This window comes from Rhinoderma darwinii, chromosome 1 (genome assembly GCF_050947455.1).
Source record: "Rhinoderma darwinii isolate aRhiDar2 chromosome 1, aRhiDar2.hap1, whole genome shotgun sequence".
In the NCBI taxonomy this organism is placed as follows: domain Eukaryota; kingdom Metazoa; phylum Chordata; class Amphibia; order Anura; family Rhinodermatidae; genus Rhinoderma; species Rhinoderma darwinii.
The window spans coordinates 201,910,948-201,933,656 of NC_134687.1; the positions used below are offsets into that span (position 1 = coordinate 201,910,948).

The 22,709-nt window shown below is 41.5% G+C and overlaps 1 protein-coding gene across 1 annotated transcript in view; it reads left to right on the forward strand.

Annotated features, from left to right (window-relative positions):
* Positions 1 to 22,709, forward strand: part of SDAD1 (SDA1 domain containing 1) — a 72,227-nt gene that overhangs the window by 6,856 nt on the left and 42,662 nt on the right. Inside the window, exons 2-7 of the mRNA XM_075849806.1 lie at positions 5,615 to 5,719; positions 6,037 to 6,135; positions 7,983 to 8,093; positions 10,037 to 10,108; positions 10,191 to 10,291; positions 14,041 to 14,098. Coding sequence (XP_075705921.1) covers positions 5,615 to 5,719; positions 6,037 to 6,135; positions 7,983 to 8,093; positions 10,037 to 10,108; positions 10,191 to 10,291; positions 14,041 to 14,098 — 546 coding nt within the window. The remainder of the gene's footprint in view (positions 1 to 5,614; positions 5,720 to 6,036; positions 6,136 to 7,982; positions 8,094 to 10,036; positions 10,109 to 10,190; positions 10,292 to 14,040; positions 14,099 to 22,709) is intronic.

A 22,709-nucleotide genomic window follows, 5' to 3' on the forward strand; every position in this document is an offset into this window, starting at 1 on the left:
AGGAGCAGGTAAGAGCTTTCAATGTATGTTCGTGTTTGTGTGTTTACTACTGTATGTAAACCTACTACGCTGTGTGTTAGCTCAAAAAATGGCGACACACAGTGTAGGAGGTTACACCGTTCAAACCCCTCGTTTATCCCGCCACTAGCCAGGATAAAGGAGGGGGGGAAGCTGAGAGCTCACTAGAGCGAGGGCTTTTAACCCAATGTTGCAATGCTGCAATTTTGGGAACTAGCTCCATCTAGTGACCAAAAATGGGTAGTATTTTAAATTTGAAATAATTTATAATATTTCCTGACTCGCGAAAAAAATAAAAAAAATTTGAACAATGTTTAATCACCCACACACTAAATGTTTAATTTTTAAAAAAAAAACATGTTTTTCTGGCAACACATTCCCTTTAAGCTTACTGGTCTATAATTACCCGGGGAAGACCTAGAGCCCTTTTTGAAAATAGGCACCACATTTGCGCTGCGCCAGTCCCTTGGCACTATACCAGTCACTAGAGATTCTCTGAATATTATGAAAAGGGGGACAGAAATAACTGAACTAAGCTCTTTAAGAATTCTAGGGTGTAACCCATCTGGTCCCGGGGCCTTGTGCACATTTATTTTATTTAATTTAGCTTGGACCATCTCTACATTCATCCAATTCAGTATATCAACTGATATATTAACAGCACTGGCAGCGGCTACATCAGCTGCTCTTTCTTCAGTTGTACGTACAGAGCTAAAGAACCCATTTAGTAACTCTGCCTTCTCTTGATCCCCTGTGACCAACTCCCCATTACCATTATCTAGGGGTCCTACATGTTCAGACCTTGGCTTTTTTGCATTTATATACTTGAAGAATTTTTTGGGATTTGTTTTACTATCCTTGGCCACCTGCCTTTCATTTTGTATTTTTGCTAATTTTATTACATTTTTACAGATTTTATTAAGCTCTTTATATTTTACAAAGGCTACAGCTGTACCCTCAGATTTGTATTTTTTAAATGCCCTTTTTTTTTCATGTATTGCCCCTTTCACAGAAGGTGTAAGCCATGTGGGGTTTAATTTGAGTCGTTTATACTTGTTACCTATAGGAATAAATTTTGCACTATAATAACTCAAAGTAGATTTGAAAATCTCCCATTTATCATTTGTTCCATTATTTGACATTAGTTCTTCCCAGTCCATATCCTGAATTGCAGCCCTCATCCTGGGGAAATTGGCTTTCTTAAAATTAAATGTTTTTGCCCTCCCAGCCTGCGTTTGTTTTTTACAGTATAGGTAAAATGTAACTATATTATGATCACTGTTACCGAGGTTTTCACGAACATTGACATTCCCAACAAGATCTGCATTATTAGAAATGACCAGATCCAACAGAGCTTCACCTCTAGTCGGGTCTTCCACAAACTGGCCCATAAAATTTTCCTGCAACAGGTTGAGGAAATGTCTCCCCTTTGCAGTTGAAGCCGAACCATGACACCAATTAATATCCCGGTAATTAATATCTCCCATTATCACTACTGTACCCGCCTGTGCAGCCCGCTCCATCTATTTATATAGCTGAACTTCCATCTCCTCAGTTATATTGGTGGGTCTATAGATTACACCAAAAGTAATTTTTTCAGTGTTTACCTCCCTTTCTAGTTCCACCCACAAGGTTTCAACCTCCTCACAGTCTTCACCCACTATTGTCTCTTTCACACTCGCCTTCATATGATTTCTCACATACAGACATACACCACCACCTTTCCTATTTGTCCTGTCTTTCCGAAAAAGTGTAAAACCCTGTAGATTTACAGCCCCGTCATGTGAAGAGTCCAGCCATGTTTCAGCAACACCAACTATATCTATATTTTCTTCCAGTATCAAGGCCTCCAGCTCCCCCATTTTGCTTGCTAGACTTCTGGCATTTGTGAACATACACTTTAACTTGCCTGTCAGTTTTTCACTTTTATTATCAGAAATGTGATTTGACATTAATCGGGCCTTTTTATTTACACTGATGTTTTGTAACGAAAGGATCTCCTTATCTTGTTGTCTAGTCCTCTCCCCACATTCTGTTTCTCCCCCCACCAATATAGTCTGACCCCTCTCTAACCTGGCTACCCCTTTTTTTCTACATTGACCTCCCTCCTCAGCCCTAGTTTAAATACTCCGCCACCCCAGCTAGAATTCTCTCCCCCAGCACAGCGGACCCCCTTCCATTTAGGTGCAAATCATATGCAGAATACAGTTTGTACCCCAATGAAAAGTCAGCCCAGTGCTCTAGGAACCCAAATCCTTCTCCTCTACACCAAGACTTCAGCCATGCATTTAACTCCCTGAGCTCCCGCTGTCTTTCCTGTGATGCGCATGGCACAGGCAGTATTCCTGAGAATACTACTTTGGAGGGCCTTCCCTTCAGCTTGTAGCCTAGTTCTTTAAAATTATTCTTAAGGCTCCTCCACCTACCATTTATTCTGTCGTTGGTACCGACATGGACCACGACAGCTGGATCATCACCAGCCCCTCCCAGCAATTTGTCCACCCGTTCCACCACATGCCGAACCCTGGCACCAGGGAGACAGCAAACCATTCGGTTGAGGTGGTCTTGGCGACAAATTATTCTATCCGTCTTCCTGATTATAGAATCCCCTACGACTATCAATTGTCTTGGCTTACCTGCATTACCATCCCGCCGACTACTAGCTGGGCTGTTCTCCCGGCTGTTAGGGAGATCAGTATCCACTAGGGCTTCCATTTCTGAGACTGACACCCTCGCATCATCACCCAACTTGGAAATTTTGCCTGGAATGTCAGAAACCGGATCGGCCTTCCTTTTCCTTCCAAAAGCCAAATAGCGCTCCTTCCCTTCTAAGCCCCGGTGTGGGTCCAAACAGCAGTTTATTACCACATATGGGGTATTTACATAATCAGGAGAAATTGTCTTACAAATGTTGGGGTGCTTTTTCTCCTTTATTCCTTGTAAAAATTAAAAATGTCTAAGTTCTTACAGAAAAAAAGTAGATTTTTACCTTTTACAGACTAATACCAATGAATTCAACAAAACAACTGTGAGGTCAAAATGCTAACTTTACCCCTAGAAAAATTCCTTGAGGGGTGTAGTTTCCAAAATGGGGTCGCTATTGGGGGGGGGGGTTTCCACAGTTTTCATCCCTCCAGTGCATTGCAAACGCGACACAGCACTGAAAACTATTCCAGCAAAATCAGAAATCCAAATGGTGCTCCTTCTCTTCTGAGCCCTGCTGTGGGTCCAAACAGCAGTTTATTACCACATATGGGGTATTGCTATAATCGGAAGAAATTGCTTTACATATGTTGTTGTTGTGTTTTTTTTTTCTACTTTAGTCCTTGTAAAAATTTAAAATTTCTAAGTTTTTTCACAAAAAAAGTAGATTTTCATCTTCACATACTAATTCAAATAAATTTAGCAAAAAAACTGTGGGTTCAAAATGCTAACTATACCCATAGATAAATTCCTTGAGGGGTATAGTTTCCAAAATGGGTCACTTTTGGGGGGGGGGGTCTTTACTGTTTTGGTACCACAAGACCTATTCAAACCTTACATGGTGCCTAAAATATATTCTAAAAAAAGGAGGCCCCAAAATCCACTAGGTGCTACTTTTGCTTCTGAGGCCAGTGTTTTCAGTCCATTACCGCACTAGGACCACATGTGGGATATTTCTAAAAACTGCAGAATCTGGGCAATAAATATTGAGTTGCATTTCTTGGGTAAAACCTTCTGTGGTACAGAAAAAATATTACAAATGAATTTTCGAAAAAAAAAAACTACTACTACTTTGCTTTAATTCCTGTGAAACGCCTAAAGGGTTAAAACACTTTCTGAATGCTGTTTTGAATACTTTGAGGGGTGCAGTTTTCAAAATGGGGTGATTTATGGGGACTTTCTAATATATAGGGCCCTCATAGCCACTTCAGAACTGAACTGGTCCCTGAAAAAAATAGGCTTTTGAAATTTTCTTGAAAATATGAGAAATTGCTACTAAAGTTCTAAGCCTTGTAACGTCCTAGAAAAATAAAAAATGTTCAAAAAATGATGCAAACATAAAGTAGATATATGGGAAATATAAACTAGTAACTTTTTTGTGTGGTATTACTATCTGTTTTACAAGTAGATACATTTAAATTTAGAAAAATGCACATTTTTGCTAATTTTCTCTAAATCTTGGTGTTTTTTACAAATAAATATTTAATTTTTCGACCACATTTTTTCCCTAACATAAAGTACAATATGTCACGAGAAAACAATCTCAGAATCGCTTGGATAGGTAAAACATTCCGGAGTTATTACCACATAAAGTGACACGTGTCAGATTTGAAAAATCTGCTTCGTCCTGAAGGCCAAAACAGGCTCAGTCCTGAAGGGGTTAATGATCCTTCTGATATTTGAAGTGTGGATGCTGTTACTTTCTCCTTTTTAATGGCTTTACAACTTATATAAGAGCTTTGCAGCAATAGTAATTCCCTAATATTAATGTAGTGGCAATTCAATAAAAACAGGCTGGGCTGCATGAAATTTTGCAAATTCCTCACATGTATTCTGCCCAGCAAAATATTCTGTATTCTTTCAGTGAACTGATGTTAGACTGTAAAGCAGACTACATTAAAGAGGCTCTGTCACCACATTATAAGTGCCCTATCTCCTACATAAGGAGATGGGCGCTATAATGTAGGTGACAGCAGTGCTTTTTATTTAGAAAAACAATCTCTTTACCACGTTATTAGCGTTTTTAGCTTTATGCTAATTACTTAATGGAACACTGGGCATGTTTTACTATTGACCAAGTGGGCGTTGTACACTGACCAATCAGCGGCATACACTTCTCTCCATTCATTTAGTCAGCGCATAGTGACACTGCGTTGTTCACTATGTGCTGTCTTATACACATACACATACACATTAACGTTACTCAAGTGTTTAGACCTTGAATAGACATTCCTTCCAGCCAGGACGGGATGTCTATTCACAATCCTGACACTTCGTTAACGTTTCTGTGGTACTTACAGCAGAGCAAGCGTGATCTCGCGAGATCACGCTGTAAGTGACAGGTTACAGTGAGATAACGCTTGTTAGTGTCGGGATTGTGAATAGACATCCCGTCCTGACTGGAAGGAATGTCTATTCACTGTCAGGACACTTGAGTAACGTTAATGTGTATGTGTATAAGACAGCACATACTGATCTAGCAGGATCACTATGCGCTGAGGAAATGAATGGAGAGGAGTGTATGCCGCTGATTGGTCACTGATTGGTCAGCGTCATACACTCCTCTGTACAATGCCCACTTGGTCTAAAGTAAAAACAGCCCAGTTGTCCATTAAGAAACTAGCATAAAGCTAAAATCGCTAATAACGTGAAAATAGATTGTTTTTTTTAAATAAAAAACACTGCTGTCCCCTACATTACAGCGCCCATTTCCTTATGTAGGAGATAGGCCACTTATAATGTGGTGACAAAGTCTCTTATTCATGGTCTCCAGGGTAATTCGAACACTCCTAATGATTGTTATATTTATTCCGTTACCAAACATAATCGTTTACATGGGTTGGGTGTGCTTTTATATCATGTTAAATACTAATATAGTCTTGTTTTATTACAGTTTTTACAGCAGTACAAACACTATCAGTCCGTTATTGAGGTTTTCAAGCTGCAACCTAATCGACCTAACAAGGATTTGGCTACTTTGGTCATGTTTATGGCACAGGTAAGAATCTTTATAAACTATTTTGGGACTGGCCTACTGAGCTGTTTGATATATCGCTAGATGAGTAATGTTGTTTTTGTAGGATTTATGTTTAAGGCTGGCATCACGCGTCCATACTGCGGCCTGATACTCGAACCACTGGGGTTTTACTGAAAACTCAGATCACCGTAGAATACGCTAGTGATCTAAATTCTGTTGAGTAGAACCACTGTGGAATATAAGTTTTTGCTGCCATAATGCATTTGCTAAAATGTCTCCCCATGACATCCGTGTAAAACTGATCTTGATGATACTGTTTTGCATTTTGTGTTTTCCAGACTGCGCACTGTTATCCAGAGCACCTTCAGGATTTCCCAGAGCAGATGAAATCTATCCTGTCTTCACAACACACAGTCATGGATTCAGATCTCCGAATGGTAATTTTTATATATTTTTTTCTACGTTCTAGTTTCTGCTGCTTAATTGCTCCCTTTTCAGCCAATTTTACCAGGGTAATGCCAGATAGAGAATGTTCTTAGTTTTAAATCTGTCAGAGAGAGTCTGGTACAAAACGGATCATTTTACGTTTTTATTTTGTATTGTAGTAGAAAAATACCCGCACTTAGTACCATAAATCAACGGCTTCCACAAATTTTGTTCAATGTTGTGGAAACTAGAAAATACTAGGTAGTCTGCAGTGAACATACGAAGGCTAATACAGTTCATATCACTGAAAAAAAGAAGCTGAATGCCTACAGTCAGTCATGAAACCATGGCCGGAGCAACAGAATAGCTAAAGAGTAGACTTCCCAGTACTGGATATGAGAAGGGGCCAATCATGTGATTTGTTGGAATGCATACTTTGGTAGATAGGTGCATGTGTTTGCATTACAAGGAACAAGCCATAGTGCTCTCCACTAATCCTATTGGGGGTAAAGAATGGTTGTAAATAACCCAGGTCTGGGTTAATACAGAACGGTGAGGCAAGTTTGCTTTTACAGAAACCTGTAATCCCTCAGTTGGCATGATACCGGGTTTTAAAGTGGTTCTCCAGAAGTTTTATATTGAGGGCCTATACTTCGGATAGGTCATCGATATCAAATCGGTGGGAGTCCGACTCCCAGCACCCCCACCGATGAGCAGACTGGCGGGGCCTTTCCTCTCCACAGCCCAGCCCGAATTGAAGAAGACCGAAACTGCAAACCCAGTCGCTACAGAAGTGAACAACGCTGTTCCTGGTAAACTGTGAAGAGGCCTTAGCGTATGTCGCTATGGCCCCTCCAGTACATGTCGGTGGGGATGCAGGGAGTCCAACCCTCTTCGATCTGATATTGATGACCGTCTGTGTGTCGTAAAGCTGAAATTTGTTTCCTGCCTTCTCCTAATGATTCGTTCTCCCTGGGAACAAGTTATACTACCCGAGGGATAGCAGCGGGTGGCAGCCGGCATCCTGAGAAACGGTGCAACCGACACGAACGCCAAGCAGTAGCGTTGTGCCTTTCCTAGCACAACGTGACCAAGTGAGTTGAAAATATCTCTCACAAAGTGCTGTACAACGGTATTACCTTAGAGGAGCGCCGTATGCTCTTCTCCCTCTTACTATTTTAAAAACAGGCCATCAATGTAACAGTCCCGAAGACCCACTTTAAGATGGCTCTCTATTGCATGGTCTATCATGGCAGGTCTTGCAAAAGTGGATCTACAATCCATCATATACTGTAGTTCTGTGTGGTACATAGAAAAATGAACACCTATTTTACTCTGCAAACATTTAGTTGCTGCTTCTAACTACATGCAGCCTTGATACTGGACATTAATGGAGAATACCTGGTCAGAGATATTAGAGAAACCGCATAGCATTTCGCTTTAAGGTAAAATTCAGATAAGGGTGTAGATCTGATGGTTGTTCTTAATAGATGGCATTGTTATTATAACACCTCTTGCACACGACCGAGTTCGGGCCGTGAAAAACTGTCTGTCGGCCGCCCCGACCGCGGTACAGGCGAACGGGACTCCTGTCATCATAGACATTTATGGTGCTAGGAGTCTCTGCCTCCTCATGGAACTGCTGTTTCGTACTGAACAAAAGGATACAGCACGGAACAGCAGTTCCGTGGGGAGACAGGGACTCCTAGCATCATAAATGTCTAATGCCAGAAAACCCGTTCACCTTTTTTACGGCCCGAACTCAGTCGTGTGCAAGAGATGTAAGATAATTTCTGGTTGTATCCGTTTTAAAAGTGTTTCTTTGTACGTATTGATTAATTTGCTATTTGTTTTCCAGACTTTATGCAAAGCTCTAATCCTGCTGAGAAACAAGGAATTAATAAGCCCTTCAGTACTTCTTGAACTTTTCTTTGAGCTTCTGAGATGTCAAGATAAACTTCTAAGGAAGGTAATGAAATATTTAATGATCTGAATTAGGACAATGCTCGGCAAGTGTACTCGCACCATTGTAAATGTACAGTACGGGTTTAGAGCTCCTGCAATTTAGCAGGTGAACGCTTTATATTGAATTGAGGCAGCGGAATCACATGATCAAGTGTAAAATATATATATATATATCCTTAACGCTTTTAGAAGTAATTTGCAAATTAAAAAACTTAGAGCTATGAATTTATATTTTTTTTTTAAATGTTTGTTAAAAAAAAAAGCTATAAACAAAAAAATATGCCTTTTTTTACGGCGCATTGTAATAAGAGTGGCACGGGCAGCTTTTAAGTGGTTTCAGAAAAAGGGGACTTCCTCCCTCACCCCATCGGCAACCCTGCGACGTGATCGCAGGGTGCCAATGGTTTCCATGACAGTGGGTGGCCTAACAAAGGTCCTTAGGTCTGCCAACAGTGTATGCCAATTAGGCCCTGCTAGAGCCTAATAGAACGCCTGTCAATTTTACAGTGACAGGAATAATACACGTTACAGAAGTATTGCAGTGTTATATAAAAGCGATACAACTATTGCATAGTGTAGTTCGAAGAAAAAGTTAATAGATCAATAACGTTTATAATTCAAAAAAATTAACTCCGAAGTAAAAAAAATAAATTAAAACACATTTTTTTTCCTTACAATTTTTGTTTTATTATGGAAAAAAAGCAAATTTTTTTTTTTTTTAGAAAGTTACGCATAATTAGTATAGCTCCGTTCTATACAACGATCACGTTATTTAACCTGCACGGTGAACGCTGTACTAACTAAAATAAAAACAAGGCCAGAATTGCTGTTCTCTATTCATCCAGCCTTACAAAAACGCAATAAAAAGTGATCAAAAAGTTTATGTACCGCAAAATGGTACCAATGAAAACAAGTCTTCCCACAAAAAATAAGCCTTCATACAGCTACGTCAACGGAAAAATAAACGTTTTATGGCTCTTAGAATATGGCGACACAAAAACATATACTTTTTTTAAAATGGTGTTTTTATCGTGCACAAGTAATAAAACACAAAAAACTATATAATTCTGGAATTGTAACGACCCGCAGGATAAAGTTATTTATACCACATGGCAAATGGTGTGCATTTAAGACGCAAAAAAGAATGGTGGAATTTCTGTTTTATCAAGTTAATCAATACGATATGATGTACCCCAGAACGGTGCCGTCACACGGTTATGTCTACAGAAAAAAAGTTGTGTCTTGGAATGCGACTATGAAAAATATAAAATGGGAAAAATAAAATCGCTTGGTCTTTCACCCTGCACAGAATACTGGTAGTAGTGAGAACTCTTTCAGGTAATTCTCTATGCCTTTTGGTCAAGATCCAGTAGGAAGCCGTAAAAATGTATAAGGCTCTGTTCACATCTGTGTAAGGGTTTCCGTTAGGGGCCTCCGTCGCAGACCCAGCCGAGATTACTGGAAACAATAGCGCAGCATTTCCGGTAAAACCGGACAACCCGATGTAAAGCGGATGGAACACATTAAAGTCAATTGGTTTCGTCGGCTGCTGGTGGTGCAACGGAACAGTCGCTTCCAGTTTTTCCTGGTCTTACCCTGAGCAGAACAACTGAAAGCCTAGACGCAGGAGTGATTGCAGCCTAAGAGCGCTCAGTATTATATGCAGAGTTCCTGCAGTGGGTGAACAGAGCAGGAAGGATGTGAGCATCAGCCAGTAGCAGTAGAGCAGGAACTGATGTCTGAGGGAGGGGGGGGGGGGGTGTTGTTTTAGCAACTTCTTCTGCAGAGCCCAGTTACACGCAGCCCTTTTGATTTTGCTGAAATGATGTTAAGGACCTGTAGTGTGCAGAGCACCTTGGAATCTTGCACGTGAACGGTCCTGGTATGTTATATGGGGCCCTATTAGAGTGTCAACTTCTGTAACACTTTTTTTTCATTCTTTTATAGACGTTGTATACTCACATTGTGACTGACATCAAAAATATAAATGCGAAGCATAAAAACAACAAAGTGAACACAGTAAGTAGCATTTTCTTTTGTATCTGACTAATAATACCCTGCGAAAAACCGTGTCCGATAGTTACTTTCTTGTATTTTCTAGACTCTGCAGAACTTTATGTATACAATGCTTAGAGACAACAGTTCCGTAGCAGCTAAGATGTCATTGGATGTCATGATTGAGCTATACAGAAGAAATATCTGGTAAGTGAAACCAACCGTTTCAAGGGGTGTGTGGACCTGCATGGCATGAGAGAAAGTCTTTAGACCATCTTCACACGGCATATTTTCAAGTGTATTTCGGAGCGTAAAACACTTGTAGTATTCTCCGAAATACACTCAAAATACGCCTGCAAACAGCTTCCAATTGATTTCAACGGGAAAATACGGTGTGTAGCAAATGCGAGGCTTTTTTTTTTTTTAAGCCGCTGCATTAAAAGGCTCATTTTACCCAATGGCATTTCTAAAAACCCTTCAAAAATGTGCTTAAAAAAATACATTCTTGCAAAAAAACAAACTCCTGTATTTCAGTGGCTATTTTTTCTTGACTATTTTTCTGATAGCTGCTGCGTATCCAGGGTAAATAGCAGCTGTATCAGAGTAAAAATAATTTTTAATAAAAATAATTACACATTTTGCTCAAAACACTCATACACTGTTTTAATAAACAAAAACAGCCATTGTTTAAAAAATAAATAAAATAAAAATTCAATTGAGTACATAAGCCTTTAGGCCTGGTCTATAGTAGGCTTTGCAATTCTGGAGATTTCTTAGATATATTTTCTATTTTGCAACCTGTAATTGTATCTGTATGCAGAATTGGTTATGGTAAAAGTGTGTGCTCTCCCTTTGCCAAAAAATAAAATCTAGATTTTTTTATTTTTTCCACACTTTGGCCAATTTTCGATTTGCATGTCTAATTGATTATAACTTCTGTTCCCCTGGCAGGGAACAGATTAACAGAATCTATAATTACTTATGCAATGCGTGCACTAACGTTCCTCTATGCCCGTCACCACTTCAGCCGGTCTCCGACATTGCAGACGAGAGCAGTCTAAATTGCAGCAGGGCCAGGCAGAAAGTGCTGAGCGGGCACTTTGGGGTGAGATTACATTATAGTGTCTGAAACCTGAGCAGGACCCTGCGCAGTACCAGCCCCACGATGGGGTTTTAAATGACATTAAAGAGACTCTGTCACCACATTATAAGTGCCCTATCTCCTAGATAAGGAGATGGGCGCTATAATGTAGGTGACAGCAGTGCTTTTTATTCAAATAAACTATCTATTTTTACCACTTTACTAGCGTTTTTAGATTTATGCTAATGAGTTGCTTAATGCCCAAGTGGGCGTATTTTTACTTTAGACCAAGTGGGCGTTGTGCTGAGGAGTGTATGACGCTGACCAATCGGCGTCCTACACTCCTCTTCATTCATTTACTCAGCGCATAGGGATCCTGCTAGATCAGTATGTGCTGTCTTATTCTGACATATTAACGATACTGAAGTGTTTAGACAGTGAATAGACATTCCACGGGATGTCTATTCACAATCTCTGCACTTCGTTACTCTGTCTGTGGTAGTTACAGCAGAGGACGTTAGATTAAGCGGCAAATGACAGGTTACAACGAGATCACGCTTCCTCTGCTGTAACTACCACAGAAACAGTAACGAAGTGCAGAGATTGTGAATAGACATCCCGTGGAATGTCTATTCACTGTCTAAACATTTCAATATTGTTAATGTGTTAGTATAAGACAGCACATAAGGATCTAACAGGATCCCTATGCGCTGTGTAAATGAATGGAGAGGAGTGCATGACGCTGATTGGTCAGCGTCATACACTCCCCTGTACAACGCCCACTTAGTCTAAAGTTAAAATACGCCCAGTTGGGCATTAAGCAACTCATTAGCATAAATCTAAAAACGCTAATAAAGTGGTAAAAATAGATCGTTTATTTGAATAAAAAGCACTGCTGTCACCTACATTATAGCGCCCATCTCCTTATGTAGGAGATAGGGCACTTATAATGTGGTGACAGAGCCTCTTTAAGCCTGGATTCACACGATATAACGCTGTAAATCACAGCACAGCATGATCTCGATGTGCTGTGTGAGTAAGTGACACACAAACATTCCCGAAGTGTCGGGATTTTGAATAGACATCGCGTCCTGGCTGGAGGTGATGTCTATTCACTCTCCAGACACTTCAGTAACGTTAATGTGTGACTAAGTGACAGCACATCGAGATCTTGCAAGATCACGATGTGCTGAGTGCATGAATGGAGAGAAGTGTATGACACTGATTGGTCAGCTTCATACACTTCTCTTCATAACGCCCATTTGGTCAAAAGCTAAGAAACGCCCAGTTGGGCATTAAAGTCATTCGCATGAATCTAAAATAGGTCATAACTTCAAAATTGATAGTTTTCTAAATAAAAAGCATTACTGTCACCTACATTACAACGCCGATCACATTATGTAGGAGATAGGGCACTTATAATGTGGTGACAGAGCCTCTTTAAAGAAGCACTCCTGTATATTGCATAGGCTATTATTAAATAATAATGTAGAGAGTCTTAGGTATGTGTTAGTTTGCGATTGGCTACAGTGGCATGGGAACAGTATACGTGACCGCTGTAGTAACTTCGCACTGGAGCATGAGGCGTTTCAGGTTGTGGGTATTTTCTAGTTTATTATCTTATGCCACCCCCTGCTGCCAATTTTTGAACATTTTGATGGTCGTGTAGTGTCCCTTTTTATTTATTCTACTTTTATAGCGCCAACATATTCTGCAGCCATGTACAGAGGTCCTTGCATACTGTCCTGGCTCAGTGGTTAGCACTAGTGTCTTGCAGCGCTGGGGTCCTGGGTTCAAATCCAACCAAGGACAACATCTGCATGGAGTTTGTATGTTCTCCCCGAGTTTGCGTAGGTTTCCTCCGTGTACTGCGGTTTCCTCCCACACCCTAAAAACATACCAATAGGGAATTTAGATTGCGCCCCAATGGGGGCAGTAATAGAGGAGCTCTGTGCAGCGCTGCGTAATATGTTGGCGCTATATAAGTAAAATTTAAATAAAAGGGACACTAAACTACCATCACAATGCTCAAAATCGGCAGCAGGGGATGGCCTACAATAAACTAGCAAATACCCACAACCACAGCCCCATTGGGGCTTACAATCTAAATTCCCTATTGGTATGTTTTTGTAGTGTGGGAGGAAACCGGAGTACTCGGGGGAAACGCACGCAAACACGGGGAGAACATACAAACTCCATGCAGATGTCCTTGATTGGATTTGAACCCAGGACCCCAGCGCTGTGAGACATACTGCTTACCACTGACCCACCATGCTTCCCTTTCAGGCTTCGTTCACATCTGCGCTAGGGTCCTGTTCCGTCTGAGCTTTCCGTCGGAATGGGACCCTGACTGACACAAACGGAAACCAAAGGTAGATTTGAATGGTGAGTGATCCGGTGCCAATGATTTACTTTTCTCAGTTGTGCAAGGATTCAGTAGTTTTGACAGAATCAATAGTGTAGTCGACTGCGCTATTTATTCAGTCAAAACGACGGAACCCTTGCACAACTGAGACAAACTGAAACCATTGGCACCGGACCCGTTACCATTGAAATCAATGGTGACGGGAAACCTTTGGTTTCAGTTTGTGTCAGTCAGTGTCCCGTTCTGATGGAAAGCTCAGACGGATCGTCGGAACGGGACCCTAGCGCAGATGTGAACGAAGCCTTAAATCTACATAATGTGAGTGGGGAGGATGATAACCTGAAGAAAGAAAGAAAGATGACCGTAACAGACTTTTTTTTTTGTTTTTTTTTCTACCTTCTGTCACTTGCAGACTACTTATCATATGTGTTGTCATATCCAATATATGTATTATATTTAATCTGGTGATTTTCTTAAGTCTAACTTTTTTTTTTTTTTTTTCTGCAACAGGAATGATGCTAAAACAGTAAATGTAATAACAACCGCTTGTTTTTCTAAAGTCGCAAAGGTGAGTTTATAAACTTAACCCCTTCAGGACTGAACCTGTTTTGGCCTTGTGGATGCAGCCGATTTTTTATTTTTTTTTTCAAATCTGACGTGTGCCTTCTGGGTTATATGTGGTAATAACTTGGGAAGGCTTTTAGTAGAGGTGAAATTTACAAATTTCTTGTTTTTGTCAGAAAATCCATTTTTGGTCAGCGTCACACTCCTCTGTACAACGCCCACTTGGTCTAAAGTAAAAACACCCATTTGGGCATTAAGAAACTCATTAGCAGAAATCTAAAATCGCTAATAGTGGTGAAAACAGATCGTTTTTTTAAATAAAAAGCACTGCTGTCACCTACATTACAGCGCCGATCTCCTTATGTAGGATATAGGGTACTTATAATGTGGTGACAGAGTCTCTTTAATTGTGTTTTCGATGTGTGGTTTTTTTTTTTGCAGTTTTAACAACGCCTCAATTTTGGACCTGTAGAGATAAAAAAAACAATGGTATTCTAAGATGGATAATCACTTAAAGGGAATGTGTCAGTAGAAATTTTTTTTTAGTTAACCCCTGAAGGACGCAGCCTTGTTTTGGCCTTAAAGGCAATGTGTTGCCAGAAAAACATGTTTTGTTTTTTTTTTAAATTAAACATTTAGTGTGTGGGTGATTAAACATTGTTCAAATTTTTTTTATTTTTTTCACGAGTCAGGAAATATTATAAATTGGATTCAAATTTATAGTATTTACCATTTCTGGTCACTAGATGGAGCCATTCCCAAAAGCATGTGGTAAAGCAACCACATAGCTTTTCTGCTGCAAAATTGGGTAAAAAGCCCTCGCTCTAGTGAGCTCTCAGCATCCCCTCCTCCTTTATCCTGGCTAGTGCCGGGATAAACGAGGGGTTTGAACGGTGTAACCTCCTACACTGTGTGTCGCCATTTTTTGAGCTAACACAGTGTAGTAGGTTTACATACAGTAGTAAACACACACAAACACGAACATACATTGAAATCTCTTATCTGCTCCTGCCGCCGCGGCTCCCTCCGGCCCGTCCGCTCCGTCTGCTGCCGCTGGTCCAAGTGCACAAGTCCGGAAGCCGCGACCGGAAGTAGTAATATTACTCTCCGGCCGCGACTTCCGGTCCACAGGAAAATGGCGCCGGACGGCGCCAATTTCAAATTGGACTGTGTGGGAGCGGCGCATGCGCAGTTCCCACACAGACGCCGTACACACAAGTGAATGGGACGGGAGCCGTTCGCAGTCCCTATGGGACTGTGGCTGCCGTATTCCATGTCTGTATGTGTCGTTAATCGACACACACAGAAATGGAACAAAAAATGGCAGCCCCCATAGGGAAGAAAAAGTGTAAAAATAAGAAAAAGTAAAACACAAACACACAAATAAATATAAACGTTTTTAATAAAGCACTAACATCTTGAACATATGAAAAAATTTTTTGTGATGACACTGTTCCTTTAAGGCTCAGAGCCCATTTTTCAAATCTGACATATTTCACTTTATGTGGTAATAACGTCGGAATGCTTAAACCTACCCAAGCAATTCTGAGATTGTTTTCTCGTGACACATTGGGCTTTATGTTCGTGGTAAAATTTGGTCAATATATTCAGTGTTTATTGGTGAAAAATTGCAAAATGTAGAGAATTTTTTTTAAAAATTGCATTTTTCAGAATTGAAATGCATCTGCTTGTAAAACAGACGGTTATACCACTCAAAATAGTTACTAGTTCACATTTCCCATATGTCTACTTTAGATTGGCATCGTTTTTTGAACATTCTTTTATTTTTCTTGGACGTTACAAGGCTTAGAACATAAACAGCAATTTCTCATATTTTTAAGAACATTTCAAAAGCCTTTTTTTTAAGGTACCTCTTCAGTTCTGAAGTGGCTTTGAGGGGCCTATGTATTAGAAAACCCTGATAAAACACCCCATTTTAAAAACTAAACCCCTCAAAGTATTCAAAACAGCATTTAGAAAGTTTTTTAACCCTTCAGGCATTTCACAGGAATTAAAGCAAAGTGGAGGTGAAATTTGCAAATTTCATTTTTCTTGCTGAATTTCAATTTTATTACATTTTTTGTCTGTAACACAGAAGGTTTTACCAGAGAAACACTACTAAATATGTATTGTCCAGATTCTGCAGTTTTTAGAAATGTCCCACATGTGGCTCTACTGCGCTCGTGGAATAAAACACAAGCCCTAGAAGCAACGAAAGAACCTAGTGCATTTTGAGTCCTCTTTTTTTTATTAGAATATATTTTAGGCAGCATGCCAGGTTTGAAGAGGTGTTGAGGTGTCAAAACAGTAGGAATCCCCCAATAGTGACCCCATTTTGGAAACTACACCCCTCAAGGAATTCATTTATGGTTGTTGTTACCATTTTGACCGCACATTTTTTTCACAGCACGTATTTGAATTGGGCTGTGAAATGAAAAAAATGTCATTTTTTCCAATAAGATGTCATTTGTGATCAAAATTTCTTATTTTCACAGGGAACAAAATACCCCATTTTGTTGCCCAATTTGTCCTTAGTGCGGCAATACCCCATTTGTGGTGATAAACTGCCGTTTGGGCCCATGGGAGGGCTCAGAAGGAAAGGAGCGCTATGTGTTTGTTGGAGTCGAGATTTTGCTGGATTGGTTTTCGGGTGCCCTGTCGCATTTGCACAGCCTCAGAGGTATCAAAGCAATGGAAACCCACCAGAAGTGACCCCATTTTGGAAACTACACCCCTCAAGGAATTCATTTATGGGTGTTGTGACCATTTTGACCCCATAGTTTTTTCACAGAACTTATTTGAATTGGGCTGGGAATTAAAACAAAATTTTATTTTTTTCGAATAATATGTAGTTTTGGCAGAAAATTTCTTATTGCCACAAGAAACAAAATACCCCATTCTGTTGCGCAATTTGTTCTGAGTGCTGCAATACCCCATTTGTGGTGAAAAACTTCCGTTTGGGCCCATGGGAGGGCTCAGAAGGAAAGGACCACCATTTGGCCTACTGGGGATTTTCTAGTGCGAAGTCATGTATGCAGAAGCCCCTGAGGTACCAGTACAGTTGAAACCCCCAAGAAGTGACCCCGTTTTAAAAACTACACCCTTAAGGCATTCATCTAGAGGTGTAGTGAGCATTTTGACCGGAGACCTCCACCCCATAAACTGTAATGTGGGTTCTCCCGGGTATGGCAATACCCTACATGTGGCTGTTATCAGCTGCCTGGGCACACAGCAGGGCCCAGAGGGGAAAGACGAGGGGGGATAAGCTGTGCGGAGAGCATCAGGGTAAGTAAAATTGGGGTAAATTATAAACCAAGGGATGTATGATAAATTTTAAAACACTTTCATACAGAGCTCTGGTTATTCGGGACACGTGTCACATTGATATATTGTGTCATCCCTTATCCCCCTCTTATAGCAGACTTTGCACCTCTTTTGACTTTTTCCCTTCTTGCCAGTTTGGGGAACTTCTCCTGGAAAGTGTTGCCCTGGTACGATGCGTGTGGCCCCGCTTCCAGAAGTACTGGGTGCCCCCCCCCCTTCTTGGTCCCTAAAGATTAGGTTCTTGATAATCGCCTCTTGAAATTCCAGGAAAGTTCCCGTCTGGCCTGCACATCGACGTAGCACGTACACATTGTACAAAGCCATCTGTATGATGTGCCCGGCCAGCTTCTTATACCTCACAGCATGGCGCTGTAGGGCTTCAGGATTTGATCTGACAAGTCCATCCCTCCCATGTACCTATTGTAGTCCAGGATGCAGTCTGGTTTGGGGCTGGCCTTTCCTTCATATATCCTAAATCTGTAGGTATACCCTGATGCACTCTCGCACAGCTTGTACATCTTCACGCCATACCTTGCCCTCTTACCCGGCAAGTACTCGCGGAATTGAACCCTCCCTTTAAAATGTACCAAGGACTCATCAATAGAAATACACTTCTCGGGGGTGTATGCTTGGGAAAACCGGGCACTGAAACGGTCTAATAGGGGTCTCCGTTTATACAAATGGTCAAAACTGGGGTCATCTCGGGGTGGGCACGGCTCATTATCAGTATAATGTAAGAAGCAAAGTATTGCCTCATTTATTTATTTTTTTAGGTTACAGTTCAGTTCTGAAGTTGCTTTGAGGGGCCCATATATTAGAAACCCCTATCACCATTTTAGAAGCTAGACCCCTCAAAGTATTCACAACAGCATTTAGAAAGTTTATGAACCCTTTAGGTGTTTCACAGAAATTTAGAGCAAAGTAGAGGTGAAATTGACATTTTTTTTTTGTCAGAAAATCCTCTTTATACCATTTTTTTTATAACACAAAAGGATTTATCAGAGAAACGCAACTTAATACTTATTGCCCAGATTCTGCAGTTTTGAGAAATATCCCACATGTGGCCCTAGTGCGGTAATGGACTGAAGCACCAGCCTCCGAAGCAAAGGAGCACCTAGTGGATTTTAAGGCCTCTTTTTTTTATTAGGCACCATGGCCGGTTTGAAGAGGTCTTGTGGTGCCAAAACAGTGGAAACCCCCCAAAAGTGACCCCAATTTGGAAACTAGACCCCTTGAGGAATCCATTGTAGTTTTCTTGGGGTGCATGCAGCTTTTTGATCAGTTTTTATTCTATTTTTAGGTGGCAAGGTGACTAAAAAACAGCAATTCTACAATTGTTTTTTTATTCAATTTTTTTTACAGCGTTCACCGTGCGCTATAAATGACATATTCACTTTATTCTGCGGGGCGATACGATTACGGCGATACCAGATGTTTATAGTTTTTTTTTTTTTTATGTCTTATGGCGTTTGCACAATAAAATAAGTTTTGTAAAAAATCATTCACTTTTTGTGTTACCTTATTCTAAGAGCCAGAACTTTTTTATTTTTCCATCAATAAAGCCGTGCGAGGACTTATTTTTTGCGTAACGAACTGTAGTTTCGATCAGTACCATTTTTCGGTACATGCGACTTTTTGATCTCTTTATTCCATTTTTTTGGGAGGTGAAGTGACCAAACAATTGTGATTCTGGTACGGTTTATTATTATTTTCTTTTACGGCGTTCACCGTGCGGGATAAATAACGAAATAATTTTGTAGTTCAGGCGATACCAATTATGTATAGTTTATTTGTTTGTTTATATATTTTTATTAATAATAAATGACAAGGGAAAAGGGGGGATTTTTACTTTTAAGGCGGGATTCACACGACCGGGTCGTTCCCGAGCCCGAGTGTCGGCCGGTAAAATCGGCCATTTTGCCCGGCCGGTTTGCATAAAGTTATGCATCCGTGCCGGGCCGGGCAGATCCGGACAGTGACATCAGCGGCAGCTCCTGAAGGGGAATCCCCATGTGTTCGGGGATTCCGCTTCAGGAGTTTCCCCTGATGTCACTGCCCAGATATGGACAGAGACATCAAGCGCTCTGTCCAGGAGCGGAATCCCCGAAAACACGGGGATTCCGCTCCTTCAAGGAGCTAAAGTGCGGCTAGCACATAGCAGAGCGGGGAGATACCTCCCCGCTCTGCTATAGTGGCGTCGCTACAGTAGTAGCAGCCGCAGCAGCAGCAGCTGCTGCTACTAGCGGCGCCATCGAAGGTGTCACCGGGCCAGGGTGCTTTTAACAAGCAGGGGAAGGGAGCCAGCGCAGCGCTCCCTCCACCTGCTGTACACCCCGGCCCTGCAACACAGTGTACAGCGATGCCATTCGTCAGAATGGCATCAACTCCTCCTCCTCACATGCACTCTGCGCTGTGAGGAGGAGGAGAGAGAGCGCAAGCGCCGGGAAACCCGGCCGTCACTCGGGACACATCCCGGTGATGGCCGTGTATTACCCGGCCCCATAGACTTCTATGGGAGCCGGGCGGCCGGGTGTCCGGGCAAAGATAGAGCATGTCCTATTTTTTGACGGCCGGATTTTCCGGCCGTCAAAAAATCGGTCGTGTGAATAGCCCCATTAGGGGTCTATTATTCCTACTGCAGCCGGGTGCCGGCCGATTTATGAACGGCCGGCACCCGGCCGGGAAACCCTGCCGTGTGAATGAGGCCTAATACTTTTAAAACTTTTATTTTTTTATTTTTACACTTTATTACTTTGTCCCACTAGGGGACTTGAGGGCAGGAGGCCCTGATCGCTATTCTAATACACTGCACTACATGCGTAGTGCAGTGTATTAGAACTGTCGGCTACTCACTGACAGCAAGCATAGTGGGTCCCGACGTTGTCGGGACCCACTAGGCTTCCGTCTATGGCATAGCCGGACGCCGTTGTTTGGTGTCCGGTTGCCATAGTCACCATCGCCGTCCGCTATCGTGTAGCAGGCCGGCGATGGCAGCTTAACCCCTAAAAAGCCGCGATCTCTATAGAACGCGGCTTTTAAGGGGTTAATAAGCGGGGACACAGCGATCGGTCCCCGCTGTAGGAGCTGTGACAGCTGCTGTACGAGACAGCAGCTTTCACAGCTCCTGCATGTGTCGGCAGGACGGCCGAAACGGCCGTTACTCCCGAGACGTAGTATTAGGTCATGGAGCGCGAACGATACAGCTGCCATGACCTAATAGTACGTCCAGGTTATGGAAGGGGTTAAAGAGGCTCTGTCACCAGATTTTCAAACCCCTATCTCGTATTGCAGCAGATCGGCACTGCAATGTAGATTACAGTAACGTTTTTGTTTTTTTCAAAAACGAGCATTTTTGGCCAAGTTATGAGCATTTTTATATTTATGCAAATGAGCCTTTCTGTACAACTGGGCGTGTATTGTGTATGTAGATCTGGGCGTTTTTACTTGTTTTACTAGCTGGGCGTTGTGAATAGAAGTGTATGATGCTGACGAATCAGCATCATCCACTTCTCTAACGCCCAACTTCTGGCAGTGCACAGACACACAGCGTGTTCTCGAGAGATCACGCTGTGACGTCACTTCCTGCCCCAGGTCCTGCATCGTGTCGGACCAGCGAGGACACATCGGCACCAGGCGACAGAGGCTACAGTTGATTCTGCAGCAGCATCGGCGTTTGCAGGTAAGTCGATGTAGCCTCTGGTGCCGATGTGTCCTCGCTCGTCCGACACGATGCAGGACCTGGGGCAGGAAGTGACGTCACGGCGTGATCTCTCGAGAACACGCTGTGTGTCTGTGCACTGCCAGAAGCTGGGTTTTAACGAAGAGAAGTGGATGATGCTGATTCGTCAGCATCATACACTTCTATTCACAACGCCCAGCTAGTAAAACAAGTAAAAACGCCCAGATGTACACACACAATACACGCCCAGTTGTACTTAACTTTAAACACGCCCAGTTGTACTTAAGAAAGGCTCATTTGCATAAATATAAAAATGCTCATAACTTGGCCAAAAATGCTTGTTTTTGAAAAAAAAAAAACGTTACTGTAATCTACATTGCAGCGCCGATCTGCTGCAATACGAGATAGGGGTTTGAAAATCTGGTGACAGAGCCTCTTTAAACAGTGTATAAGTGATTAAACATTGTCCTAATTTTTTTTATTTTTTCACGAGTCAGGAAATATTATAAATTAGATTCTAATTTATAAAATTTCCCAGTGCTGGTCACTAGATGGAGCAATTCCCAAAATTGCAGCATTGCATGTGGTAAAGCAACCACATTGCTTTATGCTGCAAAATTTGAGAATACTCACTCGCTCTAGTGAGCTCACAAAATCCCCCCTCCTTTATCCTGGCTAGTGCCAGGAGAAAGGAGGGGATTGAACAGTCAAACCTCCTACACTGTGTCGCCTTTTTTTGAGCTAACACACAGTGTAGTAGGTTTACATACAGTAGTAATCACACACTAAAACACGTACATACACAGAAATAACTTACCTGCTCCTGCCGCCGCCGCTCCCTCCGGTCCGTCCGCTCAGTCTGCTACCTCCGCTCCAAGTGCACAAGTCCGGAAGCTGCGACCGGAAGTAGTAATCTTCAATTTGGACTGTGTGGGAGCGGCGCATGCGCCGTTCCCACACAGACGGCGTACAGCATAGTGGATGGAACGGGCCCCGTTCGCATTCACTATGGGACTGTATGTGCCGTATTCCATGTCTGTATGTGTCGTTAATCGACACATAAAGAGATGGAAAAAAAAAATGGCAGCCCCCATGGACAAGAAAAAGTGAAAAAATAAAAAAAAGTAAAACACAAACACACAAATATTTTTTTTTTTAATAAAACACTAAAAGCAAATTGATATAAAAAAAAAAATTTCCGCGACACTCGTCCTTTGTCCCAAAAAATTTTTTTCACATATGAACAAGCAATGTGTGATTATTATATGTGTATATATATTTTTTTTAAATGTGACAAATTTTCATGTTCATTTTTTTTATACACTCTATGTATACTCTCGTATCTAACTTCCTCTCGATGTGCGCAGTTCGCACGGTAGAGGGAATCATTTTATATTCTGTCTGACCAAGAAGGAGTTGGGGGTGGTGAGTAACCTCTCCCAGGAGCTGTCTAGACTTCTTACATTATAATACAAGTTAAAGTGCCCATTCTACTACCAATATTTGTCTATGGGGATTTCATGGCTGAATGCTTGATTTTAATTCACTTGTTTGCAATGTGTTTGGCTGAAACGCCCGAACTCTATAATTAGGAGGGATGTCCACATAGTTT